The sequence below is a fragment of the Melospiza georgiana genome, chromosome 3, assembly GCF_028018845.1.
Source record: "Melospiza georgiana isolate bMelGeo1 chromosome 3, bMelGeo1.pri, whole genome shotgun sequence".
NCBI lineage: Eukaryota > Metazoa > Chordata > Aves > Passeriformes > Passerellidae > Melospiza > Melospiza georgiana.
The window spans coordinates 40,339,723-40,364,641 of record NC_080432.1 but is presented as its reverse complement, the minus strand read 5'-3'; the positions used below and the strand labels follow the sequence as shown (position 1 = coordinate 40,364,641).

The 24,919-nt window shown below is 40.9% G+C and overlaps 1 protein-coding gene across 1 annotated transcript in view; it reads right to left on the bottom strand.

Moving 5' to 3' along the window:
- Positions 1–24,919, bottom strand: part of EPAS1 (endothelial PAS domain protein 1) — a 77,214-nt gene that overhangs the window by 13,691 nt on the left and 38,604 nt on the right. The window contains exons 2-7 of the mRNA XM_058020915.1: positions 21,736–21,926; positions 10,761–10,912; positions 10,090–10,174; positions 9,469–9,587; positions 9,171–9,373; positions 975–1,081 (exon numbers count right to left, since the gene is read on the bottom strand). Coding sequence (XP_057876898.1) covers positions 975–1,081; positions 9,171–9,373; positions 9,469–9,587; positions 10,090–10,174; positions 10,761–10,912; positions 21,736–21,926 — 857 coding nt within the window. The remainder of the gene's footprint in view (positions 1–974; positions 1,082–9,170; positions 9,374–9,468; positions 9,588–10,089; positions 10,175–10,760; positions 10,913–21,735; positions 21,927–24,919) is intronic.

Genomic DNA, 24,919 nt, shown 5'->3' with positions numbered 1-24,919 from the left:
TCTGATCTCTGCTCCCAGAATAATTCAGATACTTTACTTGAAGAATAGCTAAAACTGGCAGTTCCCATAGGCATAACAAGAAGCATCTGTTTCTGGCAGTAGGAATTATTTGTATAATAAATATCCCTTTAAGAAATCTTCTTGCACATCTACTCTGGATGGAGAAGATAGTTGTTGTTTGGTAGCAAAAGAGAGACATTCAGAAAACCACTGCAATAAGCTCTTCCTATTTCCCTTTTGCTCTGTCTGCTGTGTCCAAGAGCACATGAGAAAGATAATCATAGAATGGCTTAGGATCTTTAAGGAACCTTAGAAATCGTCTAGTTCCAGCCCCTGCCATGGGCAGGGACACCTTCACTAGACCAGGTTGCTCTGAGCCCCATCCAACCTGGCCTCGAGCTCTTCCAGGGATGGGGCAGCCACAGCCTCTCTGGGCAACCTGTTCCGGTGCCTCATCACCTTGATACTAAAGACTTTATTGCTAATATCTCATGTAAACCCACTCTCTGTTGGTTTGGAGCCATTCCACCTTTCCTGTCACGACATGCTCTTGTAAACAGTCCCTCTCCATTTTTCCTGTAGGCTCCCTCCAGGTACTGGAAGGCCACATTTGGGTCAACCCAACCAATACCTTCTCTTTTCTTTTTGAACAATCCCAATTTTCTTGGCCTTCTCACCAGGTTAGAATTGCCTAACTCAGCTTTTCAAATTTTCAGCTGAACCTTGCACTGTACCTTAGAGAGAGAGTGATTCTTCCCTCTAACATCCAAATTTAGTTTAATTATGGCAGAACCCAGACCCTCTGGAAGGACCAGCAGCAGATTTCAGCTAGACAAGCGCAGTTACCTGGTGTAAACACTGCTCTTGGAGAGTATCTGCACACAATATGCACTTGTATTTTCAACTATGTATTGAGGGATCCATAATTTATGCTTGACATGCAAACAACAAAGAAAAATAAGAAAGTGACTTACAGTTCTGATGGCTCTTGGTCATACTTTCCGAGTCCAAGGCATGGTAGAACTCATACGCCGAACGACCCAACAGCTCCTCTGGATGATATCCAATCAACTCTGTTATTCTTGTTCAAGAAAAAAAAGCAAATATTTAAAATTCAGATCACTGTAGTCTTGTGCTCACATGTGCAGGGCAGTATCAGCTCAAGTCTTCAAACTAACAGAATTAAAAAAGCAAAATGAGAAATTCTAAGCTTCCAATCACATGAGGAGCTATAGAGGACTTCTGATCACATTCTGAAATATCTCCATGTTCAGAATAAACTGCCTTGTCCTACTACTGGAACAAAAATTCCTAAGGATGTCAGTGTGTGCACTGCAAATTCTCCTATGCCTATTGCATGCTATCTCTAATAGAAGGTATCAACTTTAGTTACTGACAAAGTTTTCAAGCTGCCCACTACATGCAGAAACTCCCAACAACCACCACTGAAAATCAAAATCATGTGAGGGGGGTAGTGGTTGGTGCCACCAGGTTTAAAAGTATGTGTACACTTTAAAAAAATACACAAAAAGGTTTGGGCATTGCTTTTAACAAATAAAAAGGCTAGGTGAGAAATTATGGGCAGTTAAAAGGAAAAAAAAAAAGTTCATCTATTTAGTCTTTTCTCAATCATTTGAAAACTCTGACATATGGATTAGGTTACTTGGGTGACTAAGTAACCACAAACTAAGTAGGATTTTACACAAAGAAAGCTATGATCTCAAAAACCAGAGCTTTTTTTCAGAATCTTTTTGAGGTAAGGCTGGATTTTTTACAAGTTCCTGAATCAATGAAAATAGGTCATCAAATTGTGCAGACGATTTTCTCTAATGAGGAGGTGGAAGAAAAATGCTTTATTTCAACTGGAAATACCATCACACACAGCTTTACAGGAAACACGGTAAGTTAAAAATAAAGTACATAAAAATTAATTCAAAAGCAAAGATCATCTTCTGGTTTACAAGACATTGACAGTCTTGGCTGCATCTTCCTACCTCTGAAGTTCTTATAATAACCTGTAATACAGAGAACAGCAGCACAGAAACTAATTGTGACACTTTCATAAACCTTTAAAATCTGGGAGTTTGCAAGGAATGGTCACATCTTGGAGCACCTCATAGCTGTCACTGGCAGAGCCCAGGTTTTATGCCACTTTCTCAGAATGGCTTTATGTGCCACCACCACATTTGATTTGTGCTGTTGCTACTTTTAAGAGACATCCTCAGGTTTGTGTACTCCCTGGAAGGACAGATTTGGCCCAGTCCTCTAGACACAAGCATGTCTTTACAAGACAGACATGTAAATACTGTAAAACAAACAGAGCAAGAGCATGGCATTCATCTCCTGGATTGCCCTGCAGCAAGGAAGGCACATAAGATGGGACTATTTTGTGTATGGCTTGAACGCCAAGGTATTGAGTCAGCTTTTCCCTGCCTCCACCTCCACAGAACTCGACAGCTCACAGCCCCAGGACACCTTGGTTTTGTCACTCTGAAAACTATCCTCTGTCCTGATTTCCATGGAATGAACCTGGGTTTACAATACTTCAGATGAGCAAAAGCTGTAGCTTGCATTACGTTCCCCTCAAAAACTTACTCTTCTGTTTGTGTTTCCAGTTTTATTTACATTTAAAATTAGACCAACAAAGGGGAAATGTTTGAATCCAGATTTCAAAGACTTTTTTTACTCTCTTCACTGACAAGCTTCTGAGCTTTTAAATTGCATCCCACTCAAATCTAACCTTTTTTCTGAAACCACAATTGTTTTTTCTTTCCTATTGAAAAGTACTTCTCACATTGAATTGGTCATCAAAGCTGAATCATCATGAGAAAACAGCAAATACTGAAGGAGTCCTAATAAAATTAAGGTTTACAAAATACAGTTGCTGCTTGTCTTTACACAGCCAGCTGGGACACACTGGTGTAAGTGGCCAGAGGCTTTTGCCAGGACCAATGTAAGTACATGGTCTTTAATATCAGAAACTCTGGCCTTTGACTATATAATGGCTCAATACCACAAAGCTATTCCAGTTAGTTTGGAGCTCACTTCAAGGGGAAGGATTTTGAAATTCAAGAAGTTGAGTATTTACTCTTAATGCAGTCACTGGGAGCTGAGAGCCAAGTGGGGGTTGAGCAGGGAGAAGGAAAACAAAATGAAGATAATGGGGAAAAAACAGAAGCACCATGTACCCAGCAGCACCAGTGCAAATCCAAACCCACATTACAGCCTTCATGGAAGTCAGCAGTGGAATTGAGATAGCTAACAAAGAATACACATTACAGCAGGCTGAGGGACTCTACTCATATGGGAATGGTAAACTCTATGCAAAATTCATGTATTCCAGTCCTGTAATTCCCCTTCTCAAACTGCTCCTTGCTGTCCATAATGAGCACCCTCACTATAAAATGACTCTTCTTGTCATTCCATGGCACAGAATGACTTATGGTGCAATCCTGCTGGGCCAATGTCAAATCTAATTAGATCTAATGTAATCTTGGATGGAAGTTAGCAAGTGGTGGCAGTATCTTTCTACTACAAGCAACTTCATATTACATAAAAAGATAAAAATAAGATATCAAAAAGTTACCCACAATCCCACATAAGTTCTAAACCCATGCCTGGTAACAGTGAAATACTAATGAAGAGTAATTGTTTTAAAAGTTACTTTAAAAAATAATATTAAGTGGCTAAACAGCCCCTATGCTCTCATTGAACTGCTCTGTTCATCTGTTAACACTATTCAGATTCATTCCACTTCTCTCTGAAGACTCCTCCAATTGACATGATTTTAAAAAAATTGTAGAATGTTCCATTTTCCCACTTACCAAACCCCCCTAAAGTTGGCTGGCAGTGTTTCATAATACCACTATTTTATAAAATAAAAAAAAATAGTGTTTTAAATACCACTGTTTTATAAAAAACACTCTCTCTCCAATAGTTGTTATCTCTGTTAGTTTTGGGTGCATAAATTGGCAGTTCACACCCTCCTTTATTCCTCCCACAGTACTGCTGACCCTGAAAAGCTTAAAAAAAATCTTGTAGGCTGCAGGCTGTGCAGGGCTGGAAATCAGGTTAGTGTATTTCATGCCGCATTATGCACCAGGGTTGAAGTGGGCACTGTCCTTTTATCCATCACACCCATCCTGTGGCTCTCCCAAGATGTGTGTGGAAGAAGATGGGCAAAGCCAAGAGCCTGAGCAGCCCCTGGGCCAGGAGGCAGCGAGTGCTTTGGCACAGATCCTTGTAACTTCACCTGTGCTTACTTAGAGGTTTGCCAGGGAGGTGCACCCTCTAAACTTTGTGTACTCTCCACAGGAACCTCTTAGCAACACAAAATGCCAAGTGAACACACAGAGGACTAAGTGCAAAGGAAAAGGCTTCCCACGGAGCTACGGGGAAGGAGCAGTACACAGCTAAGAAAATCAGGAAAATGTCTACATCCCATAATACCAAAGGATCATTTACACAACTGAGTTCAGGCACAAGACTTCCACTTTTGTTTAGACACCAGACAGAAAATTGCTCCTTGTGCAAGCTGTGGAATGACAAAATTAGAAAACAAACTGTATGGTGTTTTGGATGGCATTCCTGTCATGGTAGGCTTTGTGTTTCCATTGCATCCGTAGAATGCTCATTAGTAAGATAATAATGATTTTTTGTTGAAGATGACAGGTGGGCTGTGAGGTTGTTTATTTTCCTGTTACCAACTTGTTTCTGAGAACACAAATACCTTTGGGGGAATCTTAATTTTTTGCCAGACTGGCACTTCAGTTTTCTGAGCTAAACTTGTCATCTTGATGTACAGAGGTCAAAATCTCTGAAAACACAGTGAAGAGGTGGGCAATAGCCATCTGCAGTAGGAGATCTGTCCCAGCTGCCACTACTCAAGTGTGTTTTGAGCACTATTTCAGTTCCCCTTAAATATACAATATATATAAGTATCTTAATATTGAATTCTTGGGACATGGAATAAGGGCAAATCTTGTGCTTAGGGTACACAATTAAGAAACAAATGATCTGACTCGTATTTCTAGGTTTGTACAACTTTGCCCAATTTTATCTCTTTGAAACAAGGCAAAGCAATCAAAACCCACTGCTTCAAGGCTGCATTTCCTACAAGATGAGCTAGTTCAAGTATTTTTGTTTTTCCTAAAACTGTGCTTTTCTGTCCCTTTATAGGAAGGAGCACAGAGCTTTTTATTGTACACCATTTCTTGAGTTAAAATAGTATGGTAAGAACCATCAGGCCTGAGAAGTCAAGCTCTGTGAAAGACTGCTCTAATGTTTACTGCTTATAAAAAATAGCTGGGTGTATATTCATTGGGCCCTGTGCAGACTGTGTGTGTGAGGGTGTGGATCTCTTAACAAAGTCTTTCTGTATTCAAACTTGTTACCAAGTTATTGAAGTTAAATTGGTCTTGAGAGGAACAAACAAAACAAAGTTATACTTAAAGCAGAATGAGTTTAAAAAAAAAGAGGGAAAAAATAATAAAGCCCAACACAGACACTGTGCCTGGGGTAAAGCACTCTGTCAGCCTCCTAGAGCAGGCAGTGGGGCAGTCTTGCCAACTAACCACATTTCCTCTCAAAAATATTCATGGCTGCTTCTAGTCTAACCCTAGCCAATGGGGAAAAAAACCCCAAAATGCAAAATCCTGGGACCCCTGGCCACTACTGAGCAGGATGGATGACCTGGTCAGGTGTATCTGCTCTGTGAGGGTAAAAAACCTACATGTGAACATGAAAATCTTCACCAGGACTGTCAGGGCCACTCATTTTGTCTACCTGAATCAAGGTTGTGTTATTAACAAAAGAAGTAGATCGCATTTTACATTTAAACATGACATATACCAGAAGTCAGTTTTGTCAAATGTGGATCTTTGGGTTCACTTATCACCACTTCAGTCATCTCCATACTGCATTTTCCCCTGAGCAGGAATGAAGGAACAGGAGATCCATTCAAATGCTTCCCTGCATTCCCATTTAACTTAAAAATATTCCCCTAGTAGAGGTCAAATGGCAAATTAACTTAAATCCTCTTCCAAGTCCTGTGCCTGTGTATTTCTTAGTTACTGGGACATAACTGGAAACACAATAAATCTCAGTTTCCTCTCAGGTGGGCACAGCCTGGATCCCACATGAATACTGATATGGGATGGCAATGCTATGGCATGGCATCTTCCTGCACTGAATCACCACATATCCTCCACTGCTCCTTTTCTCTTCTTCAACTCTGCCATTAAAATGTCCCAGTCCAGAAAAAGAAGAAAAGGTTATATAATAACTTGGTTTCTAGTAATCAGGGACACACGATGCCCCACAGCAAGCCGTGCCTTCAAAGTAAGTGCCAATGCCACCAAGGTAACAAAATTGGCTTTGTACAAAGGCATGCCTTTTCTTCTGACTAAAACACCCTCACTGGCAATCCCTCCTGACACAAAAGCATTGTGCAGCTGAACTAAACCCTCACTTGGATTATTAAATTGTACCACTGATCAGCATTTCTGTATTACAGCTAAAATAATCCTTCCTGTAAACCACTTAGCCAAGATAAGTGGAGCAAGGGAACAGCTTTAAATCACTCTCCAGGAATGGCTGAAGCAAGCATTTAAGAGAACAACCCTTATTTATTATTCATATCCATGAACCTCTCTACAGGCTCATCACCTTGCAAAAACTGTTTTAAGAATACAAACATATCCCACCTAACTACTGGGAAGTCATAGGCCCACATACATAATTTATTTTTGGAAGGCAAATTTTATGGGCTACTGTCTCACATGTTTTAAATGATGGCCAGTCTTGCCTGCTTCATATTACATCTAATCTATACCCTCCTAAGGAAAAGCCAACTAGTTTTTGTCACAAAATGCTGTAAGGTAGCCAGCCTATATTTTGTATGTTGCTTTGTGACAGACAGACAATGAGCTTTCCTAAGGAGATTATACTCAGAAATCTGAGAGTTTCTTTGACTGAATGCCTTGAAAATAAAAACTTAATGCTCTCTCAGGAAGCAGACCTGTCCACACCAGATGAGCTGCAAGGAGGACACCAGGAGCGCTGCAGAAGCCTGGTAGGGGAGGCACACTCCCCTCCATGATAGCAGCCCACAACTGGAAGCACACTGTCCCTCATGGAGCAATGAGCTGTGTCAGTCCCGCTGCGTCGCTGCAGAAAGGACAGAGTACACAGAAAAGAGTTCAGGCACCTGACTGGCACGTGTTGCCTTCCCTCCTCCCCTCCCCAGCCTGGATTTACATTCTTGGCATAAGCTGCTCCTTCAATGCAATCTGTGTAGCAGCACTGAATTTGATAAGAACAGCTGAGTGTTTTGCATCTTTATGTGTCTAGAGATGTGTCGCCTGCTAGAGAGACATCAGCATCCCTCTGGGAGAGAAGCAGGGGCAGGGGGATCTGCTGCAAAAAACCCGAAAGGTTTGGGATGTCTCCTCCTTCTCTGCCCTGCCTATCTTTTTGCAGCTTTACCAAAATGAAACATCCAATCAAAACTATATAGTAAAAGATGTGCTACTTTATAGTCTGGTTTTGGAGAAAAAAATCTTTACAATCCCTAAAAGTTCAGTCCTCCAGAGGAAGCTGTTGTATTTCACTGCCATGTGAAACATCTTCCCTGTAAATGAAATGCACACTATTTAAGACAAGGCTTAATATATCATTATTTTTAAAATAAGCACGTGTATCTTTAATGGGATAGCATCAGTCCCTCTAATTCTCATTTATAATGGCTTATGCATTAAGTCTTGCAGAGACATGTGAATGCTGCAATAAAGTAAAATCCTCTGCTACGCTTCTGCAGCCTGCCACTGAATGGCCCCAGTAATTCTGAGCACATTGCTTTTAATGAGTCACTATCATATTGAGTCACTCCCTCCAGCGGGAAAATCCTATTGATATCTCAATATTTTGATGCTGAAAATATTAACAAAGGAAAAAGTCTCATTGTGATTACATCAGAGACCATTTCTAGTTACTTGCTGCGCAGTTCTCTGAGAGTTCAGAAGGTCAGTCACAAGTTTCACTCTTGTAATCTTGCTTTCATCCCCAGCTGCTAACACTGCAAGTTTATATGGCTGCTTCATCACATTGTTAAAAAATAATCTTACTTAGCAAAGTTAAAAAAACCTTCGAAGGTTGAAGAAATCAACAAAGATGTTGGTCCTGTGAGTTTCTGTGTGAGTTGCAAGCATGTCTATAATCTCACTGATAACCCTCCAGGCCTCAGAGGTTCCTAGCATCTCTGAATTTCAGAAGAGAAATTTCGTTAGGCAGAAAAGTTAATCCTAAATTCAGAGATTAACTCATAAACTTAAAAAAACCCCATACAAAACCCAAATCCACAGCAGTAAAGACAGGACTTCTGGGCAAATGGGGGACAGGAAGACACTTTCATAGGAAGGGATCTCTGGCTCACTCGCATGCATGGAAGATGGTTATCACAGCATGCAGACAAGGTGATGGCATGAAATGCCATGGAGTTCCCAGGACAAGTGAGGCAGGTGGAAACTAGAAGGATGTCCATTATTTTCCCCTCAAGAGTGAAGTGTGGGGAGCAGAGGACAAGCCCCTTGCCTGATCCAAGGTCCTCCCCTCCCCTTCTCTTTGTCACTAAAAGGTGCAGGGAGATAACCAATAAAGGCTGTTTGCTTTTCATTGAGCAAGAGGCTGCAACTCCATTTCAGGGCAGCAGGTACTCTGGATGCCTTGGCAATTCTTGGTTAATGTAGAGCATAAAGCACTTGCCAGCTAACTGAGAACAGCATCCTGGGCCAAACCAACCGTAGAACAGTCCTTGACTAAGGTCCATACGGCGTGCCCTGGGACATGCGCTCTAAAACACGGGAACAGGTGCATACCCTTCGGTTTGTTAAAGCCCAAGAAGCTGACATTTGTGGCTCCAAGTTGCCTCATCTTCTGCCAGTAAAACTGAATTCCTCACTTGTCAGGATGAGGAAATACAGCAGGAGTACAGTTTCGCCCAAACTGAAATTTTTGAGGCGGATTAAGTGAGCCGCTAAATAGCCGTTTTGGTAACAGGCTGAATTTTCTTCTGGTCCTTGCTTACCAGCTCCACACAAGACATTTGGAAGAACTGCTTGTTTTGTTCAAGAAGATAAAAACACCTCTGGCAAGGAAAAGCCAGTGGAGCATACCTGTCATCACAGTAGGTGAATTTCATGTCCATGCTGTGGCGACTCAGGAAGGTCTTGCTGTCCAGGGGGATATCGATGTTTGAAGGGTGCTGAATAGGCTCACACATTATTATAAGGCACGTGAGAAGAGGCTCCTTGTACCCACACAGAGAGTGAGGAGGGCAAGTGTTATACACTTTAACTTGTCCAGTGCAGTGCAAAACCTGAAATAACAAGAAACAAACTTAGGATGTACTATCTCTCCACATCAAAATGTCTAATAAAATCAAGCCCACTTAATTTGGCTCAAATATTGTACCTTCCATGTGGCAGACTTGAGGTTAACAGTTCTGCCTCTGTTGGTAACAGTGCATTTCATCCTCATGAAGAAGTCACGTTCAGTTGACATCTCTTTGCTTTTCTTTCCAAAGCCTGGCCCTGTATACGGAAAAGGCAAATTAATTTTCTCATTTTCCTTCTTGATTTCTTCTACTTATAAGCATGAAGGATTCAACTGAAATAACAGACTTATTCTCAGATCATTTACCTGCAGAGACCATCAAACATGCCTGGACCATTGTAGAGCAATTTGTAGAGCTCAGACCTAAAGCTTTAAGTGGAACTGAAATAGGACTTTGTGCATTTTAAACCTATGTTTTAGCTTGCTGCACATGAATTTTTCCACAGAGTTACAACTGAAAACATGATACCTGTCTAAACTTGATGAAAGGAAAATACTAAACAAACAGTTTCTTGGTACTATCATATTTAAGCAGTATTTGGCAAAACAAAATGAATCTGTAAAGCACTGAATAGCAGTTAATGATTACTGTAGGAATGAAAATTCCTTGTACCATGATGAAGAGATCTCTTTTGCTAGCCATTTACTTCATTTGCTTATTTCAAAAACAAACAAGGACTTTTGTATTTTCATTATTACCATTTTTCAGACTCAGATTCTCTCGAATTTCCTCATGGTCACATGGATGAGTGAAGTCAAAAATGCTGTGTCCAGTGAGTTCCACCTGTGTGAAAGTAAGAACTAAATAGCAAATCAAAGCACCTGAAAGTGTTTATCTGTTTTTAAATACAGTTGAAATGAAATTGGTCACTAGAACTAAGTGCATCAACAGGATGCTCACAGACACAAATCCCATGACCCTCCCTTTGTTTATCCTCTGCATAACTCCTCATTTTCTCCCCAGAATGATTCTCTTATCTATGAATTTGCACAGTGCATTTAACAGTCAATACCTCTTGTTATTTTCAAAACTCCCAATCCACAAAGCAGAAAAGGGGGGACCCAAAAGAGCAGCTCTATCCCCTTTGTCCCATAGTCTAAGGCACAAGTAGAATAAATGCCTTCTCATCTGCCTAGTAAGATGTAGGAAGGCAACTCTGCAGTCACCAAAGACACTACAACTAGGTAGGAAGGGAGAGGGAACCTGTGACCCGTGTAGTCTGCTGTGCAGGGTACCTGCCTGAGAGATAAGACATTTTATTTCCAATCTTTCTTGCAGCAGCACGGAGCTGGGTTTTCTGCATTTAGACATAAGAGTTCTTTCTATGAACTGTATTACAAAGAGAGGAAAACATAAGGGAACAAGTTACCTGGGTAAGTCCCATATATTTGTTGACATTCTCAGACAAAAAGATCATATCTCCATCCTGTGTCACCACAGCAATAAATCCCTCCAAAGCTTTCAGGTACAAGTTGTCCATCTGCTGGTCTGCCTCTACTTCATTCTCATTGTCAGCACATACTGAGAAAAAAGAAAAAAGAAAAAAAAGCATTTAAAGACTTCAGCACCCCAGCCAGCCTTTTTAAATGCAAGTACATCAGGTTACAAGGCAACAAAATATTTTTCTGCTTTTAAAATTTTCCAACAAATCTCTTCTGGTAGGGCCTTCAGAACAGCATATTAAAAGGATGCCCTTATCACTAGAAAGGCAGGAGATACTTTTCTAAATGTTTTGGCAAATACAAGACCCTCTCTTCACCTTTAGCACGTTTCTGCAAGATGTGTTTTCAGTCACTAACACCTGCAGATGCAGATGACTGAAGTGAATCTTCTTTGTGTATGTTCTCTTGGCCACTTGCAACATTTGTACCTCCTAACAGGCACAAGGTAGAGGGCAAGCTTTATAGAGGGTACATAAATCCGTGCATCCCTAACAAACACCTAACAGGACTCTTCCATCAGGTCAGGCTTTCTAAAACGTTGAAATACAGCTCCTACAAGACATGCCTAAATAGACCTCTTCGCTCAGTACAGATACATCTGTTAACACTGCTTTGGATAGAAAAAGTAGAAAACCGCTCCCTTGAAGTCATTCTGGGTGAATCTCTTTGTCATGCCATAAATCTCAGTATTCCTTGGAAAACCACAGATCCATCTCACTGATACCTGCTTTTTCATCTGCAGACCTCAGGACTTCCTATGCCTCACTCCACCAAACTGACAAGTTTCATCACTCACCCACACTTCCCCTGTCCTGCAAGGAGAGCCTGAGACTCTGCTTACGTCCTAGATGCTTGCCTGTGCAGATTCATGAACCCAGTGCACCTTACTAAATTCTGGGAAAGACATGCCATGGCGCAGCTGAAACCTGAAGCTGTGCTGGAATATTTGTTACAGCTATTTTTCTTTTGGTTATTCACGTTATTCCTGGTACCTTCTGGCTGCAGTGTAGTGACAATCGATGGCACCGTGATGCCCTTGACGTGTGCGCTCCGCACGGCCCATCCAGTGCTGTGGGAGCAGCACATGGCAAAACTGCTCCTCCTGATGCCAGTCACAAATCTTCCCTTCTATTCTTTTAACCATGTCTGAGCTCCATGAATAAGAAGCTGTCAGGGAATGACATGCAGACAGCTAGTATCGAAAAATTTCTATGTAGGAACTGGCCCATTAATTTCCTGATATGTTTCATATGAAACTTCCGGAATTATGATTTACAAAACCACTTACAGATATTGTATCTGGTCTGTGTACCTCAGACACACTGTGGTAAGCTTATCTTTACAGTTTTGTCAGTTAGCCTGCAGATTTGTGATCAGTCATGGCCAATGTCATGGTAAGGCTCTGATTTTGAAGGAATAAAGCAAGTAAAAGAAGAAAAAAACCCCACCTTATTGTCTTATAATAAGGAATAAGCAACTCCAAGATATAGGGCCATGGATAAGTTCCCTCTAGATCAAAGGTGCCCTAGAGCCCATGGCAGCGAGGATGATGAGAGAAGAGCTCGAGCAATTCTGCTCTCTGTGCTCCTTCTTCGTGGCACAAGAGTGCTCCAGGCTGGGCCCACCACCAATTTTGCCGTCCAGAGGCTCCAACCATAATTGCATCAGCCTTACTTGCAAGAACAGTGGGACACAAACAAATTCCTTGGAGAATTGCTCTCCTTTGATGGTTCAATGTTGCAATTTCAGGTTACAGCTTGTTCTGTAGTACACATACTGTTAGCACGTGAGAAAAGTCATTAATTTTTGTTCTTTTCCTCCATGAAATAGCACATTGATCATATTCCTTCACGTTTCTTGTTGAAATACTCATTTTGCAAGAAGTCTAGAAGCAGGAATAGGGCATTGCTTTGTAAAACATTACAAAACATTACATGGTTTGGGTTTGTTGCTTTTTTGAATAGGGAAGAGGCTGAGCCAAACTAATGCAGTTTTTACTTTGAACCACTAATGAGTGATAATTAAAGGATAAGTTTGATCTGTACAGCTCCTGGAACTGCAGCTGCTAGTGCCTGAGGATGGACTGCAAGCGAACCAAGAGGGATGAGCAGTCGCAATGGAGACCCAGCAAGCACTGTTTGGAACAGGTAAGTGGTGACAAAAACAATGCTGACTGCTGCTGCTGCATCCTCCTATTCCTCAATATCCCTCCCTGGCTGTGAGGTACCAGTTGTCAGTTTCTCTGGGGCTGAATGCACTTGAGACAGTAGTTCATGTTCCGACTCAGGTGTTTATTATTTCTTATCAGTAAAACAGTCTCACTACTGTGATTTCGGCAGCTTTTCATTAGAAGGCACAAAATGGCCAACAATCTCTTGTTACAAGGTCTTTTAAGACTAAACTATCCAATTAAGAACTGACATCTAGATTCTGTTCCCTTTTAACTCAATAACTGATCCCAAAGAGCCTGCAATGTGGACTTTTCTGCCCAATTACAAAATGCAACTCAAACCCATGAAGAAGGAAAAAACACGAGGAAGAAGCCCAGGATGGCACCCTGTGCCCTCCATCTTCCTTCCATCCACAACATACTAAAAATCCCAAAACCTAAATTTCCCACCTAAGTGATACATCTACACTACTCTCTATAATCTATTTCACATTTTTGTGGATTCTAGTCTTTGCTGAAGTCTAGGAAACTTTCTCCATGAATGAGGGTCAAAGCCAGTGCTCTCCTGGGTGTCAGGGCACCCCAGAACAGACAGAAATACTCCTGGTGCCCTGGGTTTCCCCACCTGGCAGCAGCCCATCACACATTGTGCACACAAGGGAAGAAAGGGTGCCCTTTCTGCCCAGCCTCAGAGCTATGGAGAGCTCTTGGTTCATCACCCTTTGCCTCTCAACGAGACTGGCAGCAGGGAAGAGAGGACACTCTCTGGGGATGGCCAGCACAGGCTGGGGATTTTCATTTCACATCCTTGCACTGCAATTCAGGCTACACATGCAGGGACCAGTTCCTTCTCAGTACAAAGCAAATGACTTCAGGAAATTGCATCAGGACTAGCATTTAAAATACAGAAAATATACAATAATATATTTGAATAGTACGCACTTTGACCAAAATGACATTTAGGAAAGGAAAAAGAAAAAAAAAAAAGAGGTAAGTGACCATCTGCTCCCAAGCTTGTTTCTGCTGCGTAAAGAATGTCAAGGGTCTTTTTTTACTTTTCCGGAAGCAAACAAATGGTTTATTCAGCAGGGATCATGGCTATAGCCCAAGACAATCAGCCAAGTGTGGGTTCAGAGAAAAAAATGACTTTTCAGCTCTAACCCCAGACCCTCCTTTCCATTTTTTTTTCCCAGCTCATTAAGTTTGCATTAACAAAACATGACCATTCAAAGGCAGGAAGGCTATTCAAAGCATTTGTATTCTTAAATGCCTCCAACAGTGAAAGACAAACACTTTACTTGTATTATCAGATGATTAAGTTTGCTTTTCCCTGTATATAAATTATATTACTTATACAAACACACACAGAGGACATGGATCACTCACATCAGGGCTGCAGGTTCAAACCCTTAAGGTCCAAGCTGAGCACAGCACTTAAAGATATAGTCAGCTTTAAAGCGTGTAGTCACAGGGGTTTGTGGGATCAGAGTACACTGTTTTTATTAAAATTATCTTTGTCCAGCTGGAGGCATCTGTGATGTGGACAGAGAGGAGGGAGAGAAGATTGTTTGTGCTGCTGCGCACCCTGTCTAATCTAACCCAAAAGCACGACCAAGGTGTTTTGCAGACTCGCTCCAGCCTCCCTGGTAACTCAATAAACCCCACTGCACCCCCTCCTTTCTCCTCAGCAGTCTGGCTGCAGCAGGAAAGGGGAGCTGGCAGATAGGGGTTTCTGGTAGTACTTAATAGGGCGTGCTCACGTTTCAAAGGTGAGGAACCTGCAGGCGCTATCAGGCACAGAAAGGTGGGGGCCAAGTACCTCCAGAGCCACTCTGCTGCTGTGGCCCATCTATCCCTTGCCTGTCCCCACAGCAGCCTGCACAGCAGCTCCAGCACTGGGGAACACACCAAAGGTGCTCATTTCTTCGAATGTTTCCAGGTCCTTTGCAAACACAGCCCCAGAAGGGGTCATCTGTGCCCACCCGCTACAGCAGATCAGCTACAGCTACCTGAGGATCCCAAGTCTGCAGCAAAGAAATATGCTGGGCTGCACTGTGGTGCCCTGGTATGCCCTGTATCAGGTAACTTGGTATAATTATAGTAATATAAATAATAAATAGGAGTCCCTCCTATGGCTGCAGTGTCAGCATTAGAGCACGTTCCCTTTCTCCTGAGAAAAACACCAGCTACTAGTACACAGAGGATACACACACTTTAGGAGAGTGATACATCAGAAGCAGTTCAGTCATTGCCACTAGTAAAAAGCTGGTTTGCTTCAGAAAGAATCTATTTGGCAGATGCTAAACAAAAAATGGCATGGCTACTGCAAGCTCCTCCCTGAAATCCCTACTGTCTTTCACTTTGCTTCAAATTGTCTTCATTAATTTACCTTGGTGCTGAACTGGAGCATTAGTGTAAGAAAACTCAGCTTCAGATGGAAAATATTTAAGAAAGCTGGGACCAAAGGGAAGTGGGAAGTTAGCATGAGGAGGTGAGAGCAGAACTTCAGCCTTGTGTTTCCAGTAGGTCTGAGGTCACTTTATCCAGAGAGCAGCACGTGATGTAGACTTGCCAGGTTTTTGCAGGTCTTTGGGAAGGGTAACAGTGAGACTCAGTTTATAATGATTTTTAGGGGGTGGGGGGTTTTTTTGTTTGATTGTTTTTTTTTTTTTTTTTGTTAGCATTGCATTTCAAAATAGCTGCAAGGTAAATTTTGAAATAAGGATGTGTTTCTGGTTTTTTCCCTACAACATTTTCTACCTCCCCTCAACTATGGGGAGTATCTCAGTTCAGACACTGCGACATAGCAGGGAGACTGGGCTGCAAATGTTCCAGTTTAAATTAACAGCACATTCAGCAGAATGAAGTGCTGTAATATTGCTGTTCATATTATAGCTACTTGATGGAGCCCAGCCAAGGTTGTGTTCATGTAACTCTGGAAAGCCTATACAGGAGGAGAATCCCTGTCTAGGAGAGACTGGGAGATGTTGAAACATGTCAAAAAGCCTTGTAAAACTGCTGCTGTGGCCTTCCTGGGATGACTGTCAGAGCTACAGGGGAACCAGGAACAGAGCAGTGGTGTCCCATGTCCCAACATTTGATGGGTCATCCACTGCTGACTTTACCCCAAAGCAGTACTTCTTGAATTTTGATACAGTATTTTTCAGTCCATGTTTCAGTCTATATTAAATTTTGGTAAGTATTTATTTTGACAAATTTTCTAACTGCCAAATAGAATTTATTCATTGACAAGAAACTTTGAACTGTAATGGCAAATGCTTATTGCAGTGTTTATGATAACCTTTTATGCTAAAAATAACTTTTGTAAACAAGCTTTGATTAATTCTCACTGCCAGGATGTGCACTGTTCCCAAGTTTAAGAACACTTTTTCCGTAGATGCTTGCTCATTTCCTTCAGTCCAACCTCTTGGAACGAGTCTGAAGGCTCAAAAATCAGGCTTCTCCCTAAAAGAAATAACTGTGCAGGTATAAACAACCTCCTAGCAAACAGCCTATAATTCCTCTCAACACCTTTGATCTGACTCAAAGGGGTCTTTCTGGTTGGTTCAGAGGTAGACAATGATAAAATGTGTTTCTACTGGAGGTCAGTTCATCACCTGCACAGAATTTTCCTGGCTTTGTCTCATCCTGGTTCCTATAAGTACCAGTAGGTTGCTTACATATGGTGCATAACTGATACCAGGCTGCAGCTGCCACTCCACAGGAGGGCTGCAAAACCTGCCTGACACCAGCAGGCAAAAGGTAGGGAAGATCTAACAGCAGCTTCATCCTGCATCAGAGACAGCAGCTTTGAGTGACTTGTCTCTTCCTGGTTTCTTGTTTTCCATCAAAGGAAAGAGATTTTCCCCCCCTTTTTTTCTGTCTTGACAGAGCAGTACATCCTGTTCAAGGGGATATTTTCAATGTGTTCAATAAAAGCTTTCAATTTAGATACATCAAGAAAAAGCTACTCTTAAACTTGAAGCTTCCTGAAGGGATCTTATCTCCAAGCGCACAAGCAATCTTGGATAAAGAAAACACTTATGTTAGTGTTATTTTGATTGCAGAGTTTGTATCTAGCCAGATCATTCAGATGCTGCTCCCAGGAACTTGCTTGGAGTCCTGCAGCCATCAGTGTTGAATATTGGGAATACAGCACTCCATCAGACCAGGCTTTGAGTCCCATAGGACCTTTGGATGCACCTTCCCTGAAAGGGGACATCACTTCAAGCAGCTGAAGCACTCAGCACCCGATCCACTCTCATTCCTAGCAGCATGGCTGGCATAAAACTATTTTCCCAATGTAATAAAAGCAATCGAGTAGACATGCTATTTTTAAAGCACTGTTTTATGCCACAATGGTCTGACATTAGATGCAGCTTGTCCAGACATTCAAAAACAATGCCCACATCAGTTCTCCCTCCAGTCTGTCCTCTCCCTTAAAAGCCTAGAGAAAAGCTATTTTTTCCCCTTCTGCTCCCTGCTGGCTTTCCGGCTCTGTTGTCTCCCTCCCTTGAAACCTTCACACTGGCTTCCTTGTGGCCTCCCTTCTCCCAAACAACTTCCTGTCTGTATCCCTGCTCCCTCCCCATTGCTGCTGCTGTCTGCCTGGACAAGAACAACTCCCAGCCAGTTTCCTTTGCTGGATTTCTGCACAGAAAAGACACCCGGGTGATCACATAATTGGGATGGGATTAAGGCAAGCCAATAAAATTGTGTTTGCCTGATTAGCCTGATTAAAAAGTCTGTCGTCCTGGCACAGAGAAACTCACTGTACTAAAGAGTTTTGGTTCCTGTAACACCTTTTGCATCAGCATGGTTCAAATAAACACTTAAAATTATTGGCAGTGTGCATACAGTCTTCCTAAAATGGACTCTCCTCTTCATATTCAGACAAAAAGAGAATATCTGAGGCAATCTTAGCAACTGATCACCATGTTAGCTGTTAACCAAGGCAGCCATTCTTTAGCAAAAGCCATTTTTTCTTTTTTGCCATCTATTAGCTCCCCCAAAAGCATTAGCCTTACTTACTAGCTATACTAGAAAATAATATGGGAAAAATACTGCTAACAGCTTTTCTGACCACAGCAAAGGACATAAGATCCCAAATCCAAAAGCTCCACTACTGATAACCATCAGAATGCCTATTTTCAGCAGCAACTTTATGGGATCAAAACCTTTAGTTGAAACGAACAAAGATCAGTTCTAAATTTATCCCAAACATTTGAATGCGACGATGGTAAAAATGTATTATGCCAGCAGAATTAGGAGACATCTTGAAAAATATTTAAGATGATAATAATTAAATATTTCTACTAAGCATTCCAATTATACCCTGTACTGTTCTGAGCACAACATGGAAACAGTATTATAAAGCCATTGTTTCAGTTTGCTTCCTGTGATACTAATCTCAATCAGGCCGTCAGACGAACAGCCTGCATTTCTAAATGTTAAAGGCTTCCTCTCCAACATTCCCACACAGAATTGCCTACTGTGAAAATCAAAGGGAAACGTGTTACTAAGTAAAGCAGCAACTTTTATAAAGCCAAACCTGGTATTTTTTACCCTTTTGAACTCTGAGATCTACAACCAGCTATTTCCTATTATGATAGGATACAAGGGCCCTACAAGGCCTGCAGGAGACGTGCACTCTGCAATCCAGAAGTCGGGATTTTTCGAGGCACGTAGCGGGAGAGCTCTCAATGGGGGCTCAGATTCAGGGACTCTGCCATTCACCTGCTGAAAGAATGTGGGCATAGATTTCCCTAGGTCTTGGCTTCCCAACAGATAAATGATCATTATGCAGACACAGCTAATAAACCAGCCTGAGTTACACAAGTGAAAAGCCCTATTCCGACTCGGGGAATAATAGGAAAGGGCATGAGACACTCAATGCCAGTGGAGTGAGACTGGCAAGCTGCCTACGGCCATCTCCAAAATCCCACCTGGCGCATCAGCTTGCAGTAGGATGAGGGTACAGTCCTGGGAAAGGCCTTGTTCTCTTTGCTTCAGGCAAAATTGCCTTAAAACAGAGAGATGTGTTTGAGAAACGTGCCCACAAACAGTAACACAAAATGAAATATGGTGTGCTAGTATAGTAGGTTTTGATGGACAAAATTAGAAACAAGAAAAATGGTAATCAAGCAATAGTTCTATCTCTATCCCATTTTGAAGCTTTTATTCAAGCCGCAGCAAATGTTATTTCAATGTCCAAATGACTGACAGAACAAATATGGTCACTTAACTCCAGTTTACAGGAGGTGTCCAGCCCAAATAATCCAAACCATTTCAATAAAGACAACACAAAGAAAAGAGGGGTTTGCAGGCTGGGGTGGGCATTTGCTTCTATGCACTTCCACCTCCCCATTTCCCAGTTCATCCATCAAGAGATGACACAGGGTTTCTCATGCTCCCTGTCAGTCAAATCAGACTTCTCAAATGCAACAGTATGTTTATGGTCAAATTCTAGGCTGCTAAACATGCACCTGAAACCTTTGCTGCAGCTTTGCTTGGGGCTTAGAAAGGGTCCAAAGCAAAAGCAAGAACAGAATGAGCACAAACATCACCCAAGCCCATTTTCCATCTTCCTTCACACTCACCAAAACAGGATAGGCAGCAACATCTTGATCTGTGAGCCTCCAGATCAAAATCCTACCACTCTGAATTAAACTGGATGGCCTTCTAGTGAAAGCCAATGTTCTGACATTATTCAGAGGTCTATAAAGATAGGAAATTTAATTTATATGTTGGCTATACTCAGACTAGGAGATGAGCAACAGACAAGGTTTTCTGACTTGAGTTCTTTAATTATAATGTATTTTCATTATCAGAAAAGAATACCCAAAATTTCCAGAAAATCCATCCTTTTAAAGTCCCTTAAGTTCAGCTCCTCAGAATAGAAGCATTTTGAAACCCTTATCTACAGCTCTGGTGCTTAAAGATGCAGCCATGGACAAATCTGCATTTGACTAACAACACAAATTTTAATGAGATGATTTACTCCAAGTTAATATTTGGACTGAGGAACTCCAACAGATTTAAGGCTAAGCAAATAAAGAAATAAGCAAATATAGACAAAGTATGAAATATTAAAACACAGCCTGTCACTACTGTAACATTTTATTTCCAGATTCTTTTCTGCTGCTGGGTACTGGTGAAGCTTCAAGAAAATGTAAATTTTCTACATGAATCACATAATTTTTCAAACACTGTCACAGAAATATGTCTCAGAAATATAATATCTTTGTGTGTATGTATGAATATTACACACATATACTGAATTGTCATCACTATCAAGTAATGAGTCTAAGCCTTAATGCTACAGAAGCATCAAAATAAATGTAGTCAGTAAATTTTTTTTCTTACAGAGAAATGTAAATTCATTTGAAAAGTTAACTTTTATCTTAGCAGTTGACCAAATGTTTCCTTCTGATGATGACTGCATCCGACTATTTCATGTCAATTTTTACAGTCAGGCACGCACATTACTTATATTATCGGTTACAGCCTCTCAGAAGTTTATTTTTCCTATGGTGTGTCAGTCTTCAGTTCCTGCCATATAAATATTTGAAAAGCTGAGGCTGTGTTTTTATGAGAAAATTATAACAAATTGGCTTTGTTTAAGAACATTTACCTATTTACGCAACTTCTTCAAGTATTAGTTACATGACAAAATCAGAGATGATTTCCAAAAACTGTTCAGCACATAAACTTTTCTTTTCACAGGAGTACATGATAAAACCACATTCTATAAGCTAAGATAAAAATACCTAAATGTTAAACAGTAGGCTTCAGCAAAAGCCAAAAGTGCTACAAGAAATTACAGAGCACAAAGAAGCAGAATTGAATTTGCCCTATCTTTCAGACTAACCAACAACAAACCAACAGCAAATTTGACCACAAAATGGGATGCTTCCTAATAACATTTATTAAAGTAATTGCTGTTGTATGACTCAACTTTTCTGAGTAGAGGAAGTGCAATCGTGACCTTAATGGGAGTCTTGCCATTAATGAAGGAAAAGACAAAATTCTGGGGTTACCATTCACAAACAATGCAGGCATTGTTTTCTTAACGTATTCTGAAACTCATAGGTCACCATGTGAAAGTTCTGGAAAACATCAGATGTTTTCATTGATCTTACAGGCTACTCAAGCCACATGTTTCTATCAAAATGTTTATTCAAGTATAGGGGGCAAAATAAGAGTATTCCTAATTTTATCAGTTCTAACAGGCTATAAAAATTATGCTTGTTCATGTTTCCTACTAGTCCAACATGAGCAAAACTGATTGCGCAGAATCCACTCACATCAAGTATTTAGCAGTTGTTTCAGCTACCTTAGTATAGCTTGTTTTAAGCAACCTACCTACTACTCTTTGCCAGTGGATAGCACAATTACTCCTTTCAAACACAGTACTGGACCTTCAGAGCGTCCCAGCTGCTGTTTGAATGTGCAGGCACAAACATGTTTGTCACACCAAACTGAAAATTATTTGTTTCAGCATGGAGCTTAAGGCATATGTTTGAATTCTGATTAAACTCCTAAAAGCTCAAAATCTCATAACTGAGATTAATAAACCACATTCAAGAGTTCTCAGAGGTTTTATTTAGAGAGGCAAAAACCCTGCACTAACTGTAATTTTGGTAACCCTGTAGTCAGAGAAGAGCATGCATAATCTTATCAAGCTGCCATCAGCCAGCCCGGACACCTAAGTTCTTTTAGACAGATCTTACCTGAAGACAAAAGCTTATGAGTCCGTAGGAAACTGATTGCCAGGCGCATTATGGATGCCTTGTCCAGGTGGGAACTGATGTTGTGGGGCAGGGGCAGCTCATGTGCCAGCTCATAGAACACCTCGGTCTCTTTGCTTCTTCTGCATCTTGCTGCATCTCTTGATTTCTCCTTCCTCCGTTCAGAACTGCTCCTGATAGGGAAAGAAGAGAAAGGAAAAAGCGTTTATTGAAATGCAATTCACAACTTGTGAGGCATTTACAAGTGTATCTTCTCAGCAATGAATCCATTCTGTCAAGTGTTTGAAATCAATTGGCCAAGCTTTAATACCTATTTGTGCCCTTTGAATGGGAATTAGGAGAGGACTGCCACAGCTGGAAAGGACTCAGACTGTACATGAGTCAGCCTTTGAATGCCCTGAATCCCCACACAGTACAACAGAATTGAGATCTGCCTTAGGCAAGAGATTCATAATGAAATAGCAAAGTATTACTTCTGGACTCAGGAAACATTAAAAATAATTTTTTTGTTTGTTCAGTCTAAATTTACTTACTGTGGGACAGGGTGGTAATCCATTTTTAAAGCTAGAATAATTACAGTGAATATGGCTGTGACATAAATACAATGATGTTGTGGAGTTTTTAAATGGCTGCACTCCACGTTAAAATAAAAGTAGTAGTAGAGTATTGAATTGTGTTGGTCTGTAGAACTGTCTCAGCTCTTAATCCAAAGTTGTCCAGAAAGCCATTTTTCTTGGACCATGAAAGGCACAAAATGGAAAATACTGTTGCTTGCAAGATGGCCCTTCTTTGGAGAAGCTGTTCTAATTAAATCACCATTTCTCCACTGTCTATGAAAATAGATTCCTTCTTGAGTAAAATAACATAACCAGTAGAGCTCCATGTAAAACAAAGGAGCGGGAAATAACAAAGGGGAAGACATTTTATGAAGCAAGTATGCAAATTTAAACCACCAAGGGACATAAAACTAAATTGAACATGTGAGAAGCACAAGGAATAAATTTATAATGGTTCTGGGTTAGTGACTTAAAGAACCTTAATGACTCTAAGGTTCTTTAATGAAGTACAATTTCATTAAATTTCAGAACACGAAGCATCTGAATCCATTTAAAACCATGAGCTATTTCAACCCCACATAGCTCTGCTGATACTCCAAGTTCCTACACTTGCATGACTTGAGGTTTTGCAGTTGAGGATCACAGTCACACCAACAAAAAATACATTTCTTTTCAAGCTGACTCTTGCAACAGTCCACCAGTGCCACTTGACTGAGCACAGAACAGGGTGATAAGTAGAACAGTTCCACTATTCTTGCTGTTTTGGCTGCACAATAATTTCTAGAATCACCAGCAGCACCTCTCTCCGCTAGCAAGGCTTCCAAAATGAAGCTGCTTATAACTTGTTTTTTCCAACAACAATATAAAATAATGAGCCAGTAAACTAAAAATGGACCAGCCAAAAAACCCCACCCTATCAAAACCAGGAGTTCAAATAAATATATTCTGTTGCATGAAAATTATGAGGAAAACAAGTATTAATCACAGTACTTAATTCTAGAAACTGTTTCAATCATGATTGGTCTCATGCTAAACTGCCTAAAATAGTAAAGGATTATTAATCCATAGCAGAGTATTCTAAAGAAGATTACTTCTTCTTGAAGACCTAGAAAGTCTCCAAAAGTTTCTAGCACTGAAACCACAGGAGGCTTCATAAATTAGTAAGAAGGAAAACCAGCCAGGACATGCATTAAATGCCAATGCTAAAGTCACAATAAGGTGTTTGCTAGGGCTCAACAAGGCTGGACACTCAACATCATCATTCAAAGCAGGAGGGAGCTTGTGCAACACATCAGCAGAGCCCTTGTGCTGCAAAACACAAGAAGTTGGGCACATATGTGGGATCAGACAGGTGCTCACTAGTGAGTGTGCTAACAGGGCAAGGGGGCTCAAATTCTTACAGTATCTTCTCAAGATCCATGATCAGCTCTCAGCAAACCTCTTTCACAACCATTTTGCCTAAGGTGAATGTTCTGTAACATGGTCTCTGTTACAGGAGGCGTGTGCTGGAGGAGACCCTACACACATTTCAGTACATAATGGCAGGATCCAACTTCAGTAATTACTTCAAGGGTATTGCTGAAGCAAACGCCAACCCATTTCAGTTTGAATCTAAAGGAAATTCACAGGGTGACACTAACTTAATACTTTTCTCCTTGCTAAGTAAGAGTCATGCTACATCCATGTGAAAAAAAAAGTCCCTTACAACTATCTGAGAAGATACAGCAAAAAATGTCTCGTTGTCCTGGGGCAGGTGCTGGCTACAGGAGAGTCATGTACTGGTGGTACTTTCAGAAACATCTTGCTTGCTAAAGAAAAATGTGCCTATACAGACACTAGACTGGGAACAAATCTCAGTTTCTAATTATACCAAGAAAATAAAAGAGTAGAAGCAAAACAAAACCAAACAGAACAAAAACTATGTAGCAGTATTTGTGAGCATTTCCAATTGCCACTGGAAAAATATAACTTCAACCATAAATGTTTGAGCTCTGTTCTAAATCTAGAGGCCACAATTTTCACATTACTACCAACTTGGGCAAAACAAGATCCATTCCCTCCTCATTTAATTATGAAACTTTGGGAAACAAGGCCAAAGTCAGGTCACAATTTATACAGTAAAAACAGGTTGTATAAGACAGGGTCTCTCATGACACCACTGCAGCCACAAAGAAAAATATTTACTTGTCTAACCTCTGTAAATATAATTTTGAAGTGTGGCTAATGAGACAAGCTGGTTTCAATAACCATGGGTTGCTCACAGTTTCTAATAATTAACACTATAAGCAGAGAAAGATTTTCTCTCTTTCTGTTACAGATGCTTTCCCTCAACACTGCTTCTGCTAAGGTCCTCTGCAGAGAGACATCTCTGTTCTTTACCCACCACACAAGAGCTTTCTCACATCAGAAAACAGGGAGGAATCAGCCTGCCTGGTTGCTTTCAAAAAATTTTTCTGCTCATCCATTATAATTTTAAATAAACAAATAACTTGCCTATTAAGCATTTTCCACTATAATTTTAAATAAACAAACAACTTGCCTATTGAGCATTTTCCCCTTGTGGCACCTCAATTTTCCTCCCCATCTCCCCTCTCACAGGACACCCTCGA